The sequence below is a fragment of the Antrostomus carolinensis genome, unplaced genomic scaffold (genome assembly GCF_000700745.2).
Source record: "Antrostomus carolinensis isolate BGI_N321 unplaced genomic scaffold, ASM70074v2 scaffold12516, whole genome shotgun sequence".
Taxonomy (NCBI): domain Eukaryota; kingdom Metazoa; phylum Chordata; class Aves; order Caprimulgiformes; family Caprimulgidae; genus Antrostomus; species Antrostomus carolinensis.
This window is the reverse complement of record NW_010323994.1, coordinates 12088-24679: the sequence shown is the minus strand read 5'-3', so window position 1 is coordinate 24679 and position 12592 is coordinate 12088. Positions and strand designations below refer to the sequence as shown.

Here is a 12592-nt window from a genome sequence, read left to right as displayed (position 1 = left end):
ATTATTATTATTATTATTATTTCCTCAAATGCAGAGATTGTTCTTTGGGTTCTCCCTTGTATGTTTTACTTACAAAAGAGTATAAATTAGCTTGTCAGATCTTCAGCAGGTCAGGTACTTTGGAAACTTGCATGGAACTGGGATGCTGAAACCAGTTTAGAGGAGGAGGAATACTTCCGGAGTCACTGATAAATCAGTAACATTGCTTCTCCTTATATGCATATTTTTTTATAATAACGATTCTCAAATGTATTAAAAGCCTTCATTGTTCTCTGGGCAACAGGCATTTTCTTCGAAGCAGTGTTGTCAACAGTATTGAGGTTGACTGTATGGGTACCGACTTTGCATCTTCTTCTTTCGGCAGCCACAGGAACAAGAGTGACACTGGAAGCCCATTGCCCAAGTGTCCAATATACTTATGAATAATGATGTTAACAGAGGGAAGTGAAGAAAACACAGGACTGTTGGGGAAGTGCAAATAAAGCAGATGAGGATTTCACAGCAGTGTGGGGCTAACAAATCTGTTTCACAGGAGAAATATCTGGTTTCTGCAGGAATTGTTGCCCCAGAGACTGAAGTAGCTTGCCTGACTTTTTTTCATGTGTCTCCTGAGAAGCAGCTGTTGCCTAGACCATGTGGTTTGTAACACCCCTTTTATGGTAGTTTGTTGGAATTAGAAGTGATCAAACTAGTGTGTCTCTAATAGATTCTCTTATTTTGGCTTATTGCTTTGGTGGGTTAGTCAGCTTAATTCTTACAGTGGGTTATTCTCCAGTGATATCTGCTCCAACTTTAAAAGAAAAAGAAAAAAAAAGCAAGGTGAGAAATGTTTTTGGGAAGCAACTTCTCTGTTCCTTATCATGTGTGTTAATATGGCATCAATGCTTCATATTGCTAAATGGTATTGAAAGAAAAAAAATTTTACATTAGCTATGTGCCAAAGTCAGTTTGCAGAACTTTCTTTCCTCTTGATAATTGTCCTTATTTCTTTTTGATTAATAAATGACCCTTCAAAATTCAAGAAACATGAGAAATAGTTGCTTTACTTGACTTTTGAGGAGAGTAAATGAAAGTGGAATGTGCATCTAGTGGTCAAACTTTGTCTTCTGACTGTTCATATTTTCCTACCTCTTCAAGGCTCTGGGTTTTTACGTAACCCTTTCCTGCAAGAAACTTCCCATTGGAAAGGCATGAAATCTATTGCTGAGCCTGAGAACAAGCACAGAGTGTGGCTGGTGGAAGCCAGCTTGTACCACAGAAACAGTGATGGCCCATGGCATAGTTCTTTTCTTAGCTCAGCCTCCTCTTGTCAGAGCAGCAAGTAGGGAGATTATCTGCATCTCTCTTCATAACTTATTGGCTGAAATGGGAGACTTTCTAAAAATTTTGCAGTAAAGCTATTCCAGCTTTTCCCAGAATTCCAGCTGCTCAATTGAATTTCAGTGTGAACTACTGCAATGGACAGAGAAAATACTGTTTGCTGGCTGTTAAAAAAAAATTGTCAGTTCTCTGCTCTTGTAATCTTCTTTCTGTTAGGTGGGGGAGACAGTTCTCTAACGGGTCGCTCAGAGGTTCTCTCTAGCACACTTGTAGCTCTGCATGTGTGAACTAAAACCACGAACTAAGTTGTGCTCTGCAGCTGAATTTGTGGTGCAACTATTTGGTGGTGCCTTGGCACTGATGGTCTAAGAAGTTAGCACTGTACTAGTGAAACAGTGCTTTTAACTAGGTTGTAGTTAAACATCAGCAGCTTCCAAGGCAAACCCAAGACAATGCTACCCTGTGCAAGCAATTTCCAGGACACTGTAAGGAGACTCACATCTGAACTGCTAATGCAGTGCGTTGTGGGGAAACCCCAAGTGTGAAGGTGATTGATGTCTGGCAGATGTCATTGTAGTGCCATCTCTCATGCTTACTGTCAGTGCTTTTTGTTTACTTGACTTTAAACACAGCCAAAATATTCATATGCCTTCTTTAGACATGTATGTCTTGCATTGTGAGGTAACACAGATTTTAGCCTGTGATCATACTTTCATTCGTTGCATACAAATTATGTATGTAACATTGCAGACAATTATGCTGAACTGCTATTGTCTTTGGGATCTCTGCTAGTTCTGTATTAAACTAGATTTTAATTAAATTTTATGTTCTTGGTATTGAAACTTATTCCTACGTTTGGCACAAAACTTATTTTTTCATGCACAGCAGTCAGCCTGTTGGTCTCCTGTTGAACACCTCACTCATGCTTGTTAATATTGCCATCGTGTGGCTGGATTAGATTTGCATCTGCTTTGGTTTTTTGAGTTTTCCGTTTGTATGAGGTTTTGGGGGGTGTTTTTGTGGGATTTTTTTGTGTTTTGGGTTTGGTTTGTTGTTGTTGTTGTTTTTTAACAGGAGTGTGAAACACACAAATCCATAAAAATTCTCTGTCCCGGTGAGTTCACCTTCTAAGGAGGTTGGCACGGCAAGACAGGAGACAGTGTCTCTAAGACAAAATGTTAAATTTGTAAAAACTTCCAAGACTTGTGTGTTGCCTTTGTGGAAAAACCAGTATTGATACAGATCTGAATGAGGAAGAAGGCTATGTATGGAACAGGCTTTACCTAAGGAAAAACCTGCAGTCTCATGGGTATTTTTGATTGGTTTTTTTATGAAGCTATTTGTGGTGGAGAAATTCACAAAGATGCTGGCCAGATCCAATCTCCCAATTACCCAGATGACTACAGACCTTCCAAAGAGTGCATCTGGAAGATCACAGTTTCTGAGGGCTTTCACATAGGAATCACATTCCAAGCCTTTGAGGTGAGAAATGTCATTGTATATTATAGTACGGATATAATTTAACTTCTGTAGATCCTTTAAAATTAAGAAAGAAGTGAGTAAATAATAATAATTAAAAAATAAATCTTTTGAATAATCTAGAACAACATTTCTCCTCAACAGAAATTTGTTCAGATATTTTGAAAACAAGTTTTAAATATTATAAGTTTTCAAAAACCGTTACTCTAGACAGAAAGAATTAGGAGGGACACAGAATTGCTGATATTGTTAAGCAGGGACTCATGAGTCCTTAAATTTTCACTCTAGTCAAATGAAATTCAATGGTCACAATCAAGGCAAAAAAATCTGGTTGGTGTTGCTGGGTTTGGCAGATTTCGGGGTATTTGTGACTCTAAAGAAATATCACATTCCCAGATGGCAGACATGCTTTGAAGAGCTCAGAAAATATTTTCTCCTATTGATTATAGGATGTCTTGCACTCTTAGTTGCCCAATGATGTGTTTCTGACTACTAATTTAGGAGTCACAGACAGGAGTGGACAGGACCTGGTTTGGTGCATAAGCCCATCTAGCCTGTAGGCTCCTGTGACTTGTACACACTGTGCTTGTCCTGGAAAGGACTGACACCATTACCTCCTGACTGTGACCCCACAACTATTCCTTGAGCCTTTTTTGTTTGTAGTTGTTCTGCACTGTCACTTACAGCTTCTCATGGAAAAGCAGCTTGCAGATAGTCAGGGACCAGGTTTCACTGGAGGGTAGCCATGAAATAGCAGTAGAACTAAGATGTGCCTGGGCTTGAATGCAACTTCAACTGCGGGAGAGTTCAGTGGCAACCATGAAGCAAGTACATAGTTGTGAGCAGTTGTCACAAAGGGTGCTCCTTTGGAAGCTAGTCTCTGGCCAAAGTCTAACTGGGTAGCTAGTCTGACTCAGAGCACTCATACCAGTGAGCTTCAGGCACGCACTTTTCCAATTGCAGATTGAATGGCATGATGCATGTTCTTATGACTACCTGGAGATCCGGGATGGCCTCACTGAATACAGCCCGCTGATCGGTCACTTCTGTGGCTACGAGAAGCCAGAAGATATCAAATCCAGCTCAAATAAAGTGTGGATGAAGTTTGCATCTGATGCAACCATCAACAAAGCAGGCTTTGCCGCAAATTTCTTTAAAGGTACGTGATTTAGTACCTTTCAAGGCTTAAATTGGGGATCACTCATTCCTGAACCTACTGCCATCCCAAAATGGTCAGTTACCATTGTATCTGCTTCTAATTAACAGCTGTTAGACTTGTCTGTGCAACTGCCAATATCAAGTTTATACAAATTGCTTTGAGAGCGTAGAGGTATTTGATGGTGAGGCATGAACACCACCTTGCTGATTAAGACAGAAAAAAATATTAGCCTTTAATTTATGGGTCAGTACCAGCACAGGCACTAACACAGCTGGACAGAATGTGACCCCCATTTGTCCAGGCCAGGGGACATTGATATTTTCAAAGAAGGTACTTGTACTGTGCAGAGTGTTAAAAAAACCAACTCTCTGCTTAAGTCCTATTCCCAAAGAAAATCTGGAGAGACAGTAAATTTGATTGCAAGTAGAATATCAGGGAAAATTTCAGAGTGCTTTAGGAGACAAATGTGTTCCTCAACTGAGATCCTCTTCAAGAAGATGTGAATGAAGACTAAGATTCTTCTTAAGAGCTGAACCCAAGCTGTACTCCTTTAACAGCATCCCAGTGACTTGATAGAGGCAAGAACCAAATACCTAACCACTTGGGAGAATACCTGTAGAGCTTCTGTGAGGTAGTCATGTTTCTTTTAGGTTCAGCGATAGTTGTACAGAAATAATAGCTGCAATGCCAGGATTTGGATTGCAGAAGTCCTTTATTTATTTCTGCTTTAACTTTTGTCTTGTGTTAAGGGTGTCACGGTCTGTTTGGATCTCTCAAATTTACAGGACACTCTGTGAATTAAACTTTATTTCATGAGCTCATTAAGAAATATAACAAATAAACATGGCGGGGCTCAATCCCCTTTGCTCAGACTAGTCTATTACATGAATTCACTTGTTTGCCATTCAAGTAATATTTCATAACTTATAACCTGTAATTCTTGCACTTCTGTGCAAAAAATAAATTAATTGAATAAGGTTTAATTCAGAGAGTATGTTCTCCAGTAAATTTGAGAGATCCAAACAGACTGTGACAAAGGGTGACTGCAAGATCACTGGCAAATACTGTGATGTTTAATTCCAGTCCATGAATAACTCTCACAGTGCCTAGACTTCCTTGTTTAAATTTCTCAGGTTCCATAAAGACACAGAGAATAGAGCTTCAGTCACATGGCTTACAACACTGAAAGGAAGTTAACTCAGCTTAAAAAAAACCAAACAAAACCAAAAAAACCCAAACCAAACCAAAACAAAACCAAAAACAGAGTTAAGGATGGGACTGAATCTTATGCTTTCCGAGAACTTGAAGTGGTAACTTCTAACTTTTCAGAAAAAATAAACCTGCAAACAGCTCAGAGAGAGTAAGACAGCTCAGAGAGGGTAAGTCATTGGTCACATCCAAGACGCAAAGTCAGGAAGATTTGAAAAGCAATTACCTCATGTCAATCCCATCATGTATCTCAAGGGAAAGCTCTAGGATTGTTCTTCATTACTTACCTTTATTTTGGTAACAGAATGTTTACACCACTGAAGCCTGTTTTGTATACGGTTGAAGTGTTAATAGTGATGTACTTGTCTTACACTCACATTGTTGTGCCTTTCTTCTTCATGGCAAACATTAGAGGAAAGACAACACTTCGCAAAATACACCTGCCCATAGCCAGGACATGTCCCTCCCATGGTAAAAACTGATCACAGGGGTCTTTGATGATTGTAGGCATTGCAGCCTCTTTTCTCTCAAGCAAGTTATTTAACAGCCAGATTAGAAGCTATTGAACCTGTACCCAAGCATGGAACAGCAAAGAAATACTGTGCTTTCTCTACAGTGAATCCACAAACAGAAACCAGAAAATAAAATGTTTGGACTGGAACTGTTGCAGTGGGGAGTTCCTGACTGTGGGAAGGCTTTGCAGGAAGACAGTGTTATAGGTATACTAGAATAGAATAATTCAGTTGGAAGGGACCTACGGTGATCATCTGGTCAAGACTGTTCCTCTTTGATCTACGTAGCAGTAACTGGTACTGAAACATTATATTGGGTATAGGTGTCAAGGTGTTGGCAGTGGGAGGCTGCTGGGGCTGCCCCATGCCAGGCAGATGGTTCAAGCTGGCTCTGCAGTGGCCTCACTGCAGGACACAGCTGAGCCCATCAGCTGAGCTGGTGGTGCTTCTGTGAAAACATGTTTAAGGAAGGTCAAAATAGAGACAGGAGGAGGGAACAAAAAGTGCAAAACAGCAGAGGTAACACTGAGGTCAGAAGAGGAGAAGGCACTTCATGGCAGAGCAGCTATTTCCTGCAGCTCCTGGAGGACCCATGCTGGAGCAGGGGGGGAGTATAAGAAGGAAGGAGCATCAGAGTCATGTACAGACTGTAGTTCCCCCTCCCCTCCTACTTTTGCTCATGGCTTTGCTGAAGGGACTGAGTGTGAGCTGTAGTGATACAAGGAAGGGTGAGAGGAGTCTGGAGTGAAGTTGAGCCTGAGAAAGGGGGGGCAGAAAGATGTTTTCCCTTAGTGTTTTATTGTTTGTTTCTCTCCCCCCCCCGTTTTTGTTTCCCAGTACCTGAATCGGTACTCAAATATTTATATTAATTAGCAATAAATTAAGTTAAATTCCCCAAAGTTGAGTCTGTTTTGCCCACAACAGTAATTGATGGGTTATTTCCCTGTCTCAACCCAGGAGCATTCTTGCTCCTGTTCTCATTTTCTCCCCCATTCCACTGGGGGTGGGGGCTGGCGAGCGTGCAAGCAGCTGGGTGGGAGTTTGGCTGCTAGCTGAGGCTAACCCACCACAACCATGTTAATAAAACCATATGTTAAGGAAAACACATGGAATCAGGGGTCAGAGTGAGAAATCAATACATCTGGCTATCTGCATATTAAAATGTCAGTTCAGGTTGTTGAGATGTGATTGGAAGAACCTGACTTCAGAGTCTAGGGTAAGCAAGACTTCATGCGTCTATGAAAAGGAAGAACTGCTTTCATGTCTCCCAGCAATTTTGCTGCACCCTGTTCACTGGGGTATGGCCTCTCACAGCTGTATTACTATGGGCACCATAACTGACTGGTTCCTGATAGCTCAAGTCACTTAAAAGCATGAGGAATTTAAAACAAAACAAAACAACAAAAAACCCCCAACAAAAACCCAGGAGCAAATGAGGACAAAAGGCAGTGAAGTCTTTACAGGAGACTGTGTTTTGCTGATTCTATCTTGAAAAAGCACTCTCAACTAGTAGCAGTAATTGTAATCCTTTAAGGTTTTGGTGGAAGGAGTGTGTTAGCACTTGTGAGGTTTGCTGCAGTGCCTGCTCTGTGGGCTCAGCTCACTAGCTGGTGCTCTGGTCCTTCTGTCCAGAAGTATTGCATGAGGAATATGAGGGGGTTTGGGTGGTCAGGAAAGTGTGACTTGTTCTGGTTTTCTCCTGACAGAGATGGATGAATGTTCTCTGCCGGACAATGGTGGGTGTGAGCAGCACTGTGAGAACACACTGGGCAGTTACAAATGCACCTGTGAGCCTGGCTATGAGTTGACAGCTGATAAAAAGAGCTGTGAAGGTGAGTATCCTACAAATTGAGGCATCTGTCTATAGAATGGGTACTACAGCTAATAATTAAATTGAACAATCTTGGAGATTATTTTCCTTGCCCCTACATCCTCTTTGTTTCTCTTTACCTTCCCCTACCTGATTTTTTTTTTTTTTTTTTTTTTTTGGGGTCAGCATCTTCCATTTTAAAACAAGTTTTGGTTGAAAAACTGAAAATGCTCTGATTCTCTACTGCTAAAGATCTCTAACACCAGTTGTTCTTCACAGCCAGAGAGTCCTGTTCAGGACAGATCTCCCACAGTGCAGCATAAGGGAGGGTGGGCATTAAAACTTTACCACTGAGTGGCCCAAAAATATTTCAATCTGAGGATGAATTTATTATTTTTTAAAATATATTTATTTTGTAGAATAAAATATCAATGTTTTGTCTGCATGCAAAACATATTCTCCATACTGAGGAGTAAATTCCCTTCTTCTGTGATGGGGGGAAAACCCCACATCTTCAATAGAAACTGTTTCTGTCAGCTTTCTATTTATGCAGTTAATCTCTTGCAACGAGTGTTTGCTCCCACCAATAATACAGCTGTTGGTGTGGTGAGAATCCACCCATTGTTCTTGTCTCATAGCTCTGCCTTTCAGCTGAGATGTGTAGGGAGCTCCACACACTGTGAATGGTGTTCTGAAAGTCACCTGGTTTGCCCTGACTTCTACTTTTGTCAAACTGTTTGGGGAAGGCTGCTATTGGCTTGGTGAAGGCAGAGTTAGGTATGTGCAAAAGGTTTTTGGAAGCTTTAGTTTATTTTTTTAAATAATTTCTTGCAACTCTGAGCAAGCCAGTTTGTATAACTTGGCAAGTGTTTTTAGAACTTCACTCTTAACCTCCTATTTTAAACTTCATTTGTGGGCAGTACAGGAAGGATAGTCTTTGAAATTGTAGAGTAAATTGCTTTTGTTTCTCCAGACACACTTGCTACACTTTTTGTATTGAAGTTCTCTTAATGCAAAATGATGCTGGGAATAAGACATAGGAAGCTTTTATCCCTGTGGGTTTTGAAGGTCTGGCCATATCTCATTACTTCCAAGAAACAGAAAGAAAAAGTTGTTTCATTGCAAATAGAATTTCATAGCACAAGAGCAAACTGAGCTTGTTTCCTTTGAAGTATGAGCCATGCCCTCCCACAAGAGGATGAAGCTGAGATATTGTAAAGTTTTAAAGGAAATAGGATAATAAAGCTGTCTTTGGCTTTGTCTTCAGTTTTCCCTAGAGAAGATGCAGTCCACATATATAAGCCACTGAAGAGCTGACAAAGGTGTCTTCCCTGGGATTCCATTATCTTCTAATTACTCCATTACTGATGAAATAGTAAGGTTTGTAAGAGTTAGTGTGGGTGAATTTACTAAGCTGGCCTTTACAACTGTATTGTGGATGTCAAGTCAGCTGATCCACAGTAAGCCCAAGGCTAGATGGTAAAAAGGAGATCAATCTTACACGATTTAAGTGACTCTCAGGGCCATAGCCTGGCTGTGTGTGTTTCATTGGTGATTTATAGCAGGTGAGGTTTCTGTCTTCTTCACAGCTCCCAGCATTGTAAACCTGTTCTGGAGGCTGGGATTTGAAATGTGACACCAACCAGGACCTGATTCATTTCCTAGCTAACAGTGTGGCCCAATCTGTGTCTGAACAGAACCAAGTAAAACTTGTGTGCATTTATTGCCTCTCCAGCTGCCTGTGGGGGCTTCATCACCAAGCTCAATGGGACCATTACTAGCCCTGGATGGCCCAAGGAATATCCTACTAACAAAAACTGCGTCTGGCAGGTGGTAGCTCCAGTCCAGTACCGGATCTCTCTGCAGTTCGAAGTGTTTGAGCTGGAAGGCAATGATGTACGTAACGAGTCCTTGCATCTCAGAGGTGTGACTATTGGCTAACTCAGAACTGGATAAGTCCTTGGGGTACAAGGAAGAGGAGACTCTGTCTTACTGGTGGAGCGTCTGGTTGTTTTCCTCCCCTTGATATAAGGTGGCAATAACAGTGATTGTTCTCCTTGAAGTCTGGATCTGCTTTCTCTGTGGAGTGGAAGGATTAAAGCTGTTCTGTTATAAATGGGCTTCTTTTCTCTACCAGTTTTGCATAATTGTAGGTGTTTTCCAACCCTAATAGGTGTCCCATCCCCTGCTTCCCCAGAGCTGCCTTTACAGAAAAATAATTGGAATTGAACAGTGAAGTAGAATTCTTCAAGGATAAACAAAATAACCAGTAAAAGAGTCTGTTCTCTGCCTTGCCAAGGGCAGGGTGGAATTTGAACAAAGCGTTTACATCTCACTTTCCCCACTGTAAATGGGAGCAGTGGCTCTTCCTTAATTCAGCAGGCTGCTGAAGTTCGTTCAACACTGTCAGGTTCTTCGATAAGGTGGGAGTAATTATTTTAGCTAAATTAAATTGCACCTTTGCTATTCTGATAAGCACACCTATGCTTTAAGACCAAGGCGGCAAGGGAAAACACTGACAGATGAGAATTTGGGGAAATTAGGAATGTGTTTGAGTATAAGGCTGTTTCTGTTTCCTCTCAGTCAAGCCTTTGTCCCCTTTCATCTGAAATGCTCTGTTCCAAGTCCACAAAGCTGAGAAATCTCCTCATCTCTTGGCAGGTCTGTAAATACGACTATGTTGAGGTTCGTAGTGGGTTGGCTTCTGACTCCAAGCTGCATGGCAAATTTTGTGGCTCAGAGAAGCCTGAAGTAATCACATCATATGGCAACAACATGAGACTGGAGTTCAAATCAGACAACACGGTCTCCAAGAAAGGCTTTAAAGTTCACTACTTCTCTGGTATGTGACTGAACTCTTTCACTTGCTTAGCTGTCTCCTCTGACTGAACCTCTTGGTTTTGGTGAATTTTCTTCAATCTCCTGTCAAATCAGGCAGAGCCTGACATGGTTATTTGCATCTAAAATGAATGGTTGCTCTGTGCACCGTATGGTCCCATTTCATAGTGTGGTGTTCGCAAGATGCCTGGATTTCATTAATGCCTCCAGTTCTTCCAGAGCAGGAAGCAATGGGGAACCCAATCCTAGAAGTTATTTCTGTCCCTAGAGTAGTTAAAGAAAAACTTTTTCCTCTGAAAGTAGAAGAGTTAGAAATTTCCAGAAGTCTCCTATATAGCAATCCTTCCCATCAAAGCAGTGCATGCTAGTGGAAGTTTCTGATCCTCTTTTCTGAATCTTTTGCAGCTCTTGGAGTCAATGATGTAGCTTGTTGGCAGGCAGTTCTGGAGGTTAACTGTACATCATATGGAAGTGGAAATTCAATTTCATGCTGTGTTTTCAGCAGAGACTGAGGAGTATTAATGTTTTTGAGGAGGATGATCAGGCAAAATGGCCTTGAATTAAGACAGGTGCAGAGTAGAATCAGAGACAGGGGTTATTAAATCTAATAAGAGGAAGGATGAGCTGGGACATGTTTCATCTAGAATTACCTTTGGGAGTGAGGAGACAGATGAGGTTAATGAGGCCCAGGGAGGGCACTAGCCCACGAAAAATTGGAGATAAACTGCTCATAAATTAAATTGGACTTGAAACCATGAGCAGAGCCTATGCTCAGAACAGTGAGATTCAGGAATGCATATTCCTAAACACACAGGAGTGAACATCCACTGGGGCATACTTTGGCTTTGGGGAGCAGCTTGTACCTTAGATCCTCTTCTCCATCTGCCTGCTTGTGCTGTCAGATGGAGCTATTTAAAGGTGGAGACTCATCAGAGCATGTAGGAACTTGAAAATATAAAGACTAGCCAGTAGATTTTTGTCTAGGCCAGTGAATTTTTGTGATACTTTTCCTGGAGTGTATTCTAAAAGAATGAGACAGTTGCTATAGGCTCCTTTTAGATAGGAGTCTTTAACCATTCAAAACCCTCATTATATAATAAAACACATTTGTGATCTATTTTATGGAATTAAATACAATTGAAGAGAACTGTATCTGGGCTAAAAAGCTGACTGGACTAATCCAGCAGCAGAGGCTGGAGGTTTTCACTGGTATCTGCCAGTCTGGGTATGGGACTCCCAGCTAGTGGCTGTGGTAGCCTGTTTCTCACTATCAACTCAGTGTTTGTTGGTTTGATTCTGCCCAGACAAGGATGAATGCTCCAAAGACAATGGTGGTTGCCAGCATGAATGTATCAACACCTTTGGGAGCTACATATGCCAGTGCAGAAATGGCTTCATGCTGCATGAAAATGGCCATGATTGTAAAGAAGGTAAGGTCCTCACTCCCTGCCCTCAGGAATGACAAGGTGCTCGTTTGAGCCAGGGTGCTTCCTGCCCAGTGTTGGAAGGATGTTTGTACAGTGTACCAGTCTGGGGCACTGAAAAAGCCCCAGGTAGCTGAAAAACTACCTAGAAAAAGGAAAAAGAGGGCTAGCAAAAGGAGCAGTTGTGGGACATCACCACTAGGCTAGTGCTGCTTCACTTAATTATTGGATTTGAAGCAGAAGAGAAAGGATGAGCTGATCTAACTGCTTGCTGCTGCCAAAATTGCCTTTCTTCCCGCACACCTACCCTTGCTGTGTCTTGCCGTGGCTTTCCTGTGTACAGTCTCTGGTCCTTGTCTGATCTCTCCATTAACTGATTCAGCTTTTCCAGTTGGCAAAACAACTCAAAGCTGAGGTAGCACCAGAGTCAACGTGGTGGAGGGGTTGGACACCATGTCACTGGGAACAGGGCAGACGAGATGCAGGAGCAGAAGAATACATTTGTGAGTGACAAGGTGTGGACAACGTTAATGAGGCCCAGGGGAATGAGATGGTCCATTTCACCAGCTGCCAAGTTAGCTCAAAAAAGTATAGGACAAACCAACCAGAACTATTCAGTAATACTAAAAGTTCTTTTTCAGTTACTTCCCCGTTTCTGCCCTGTTGAGGGTCTTGGTGGGCAGAAAGAAGCATGTAGGACATTCTGTGGTTCCTATGTGAGACCTGCCTTGATGCCTCCGTCTTGTGATCTCTCTCTCTCAAGCTGGTTGCGAGCACAAGCTGAGTGCTGCGGAGGGAACAATGAGCAGTCCAAACTGGCCTGACAAGTACCCCAGCCGGA

General features: G+C 41.7%; 1 protein-coding gene across 1 annotated transcript in view; it reads left to right on the top strand.

Annotated features, from left to right (window-relative positions):
• The first annotated feature begins 2625 nt into the window (after positions 1 to 2625).
• Positions 2626 to 12592, top strand: part of LOC104527148 (tolloid-like protein 2) — a 13748-nt gene continuing 3781 nt past the window's right edge. Inside the window, 7 exon segments of the mRNA XM_010170785.2 lie at positions 2626 to 2802; positions 3763 to 3958; positions 7386 to 7511; positions 9225 to 9385; positions 10151 to 10331; positions 11632 to 11757; positions 12515 to 12591. Of these exon segments, the coding sequence (XP_010169087.1) occupies positions 2626 to 2802; positions 3763 to 3958; positions 7386 to 7511; positions 9225 to 9385; positions 10151 to 10331; positions 11632 to 11757; positions 12515 to 12591 (1044 nt within the window).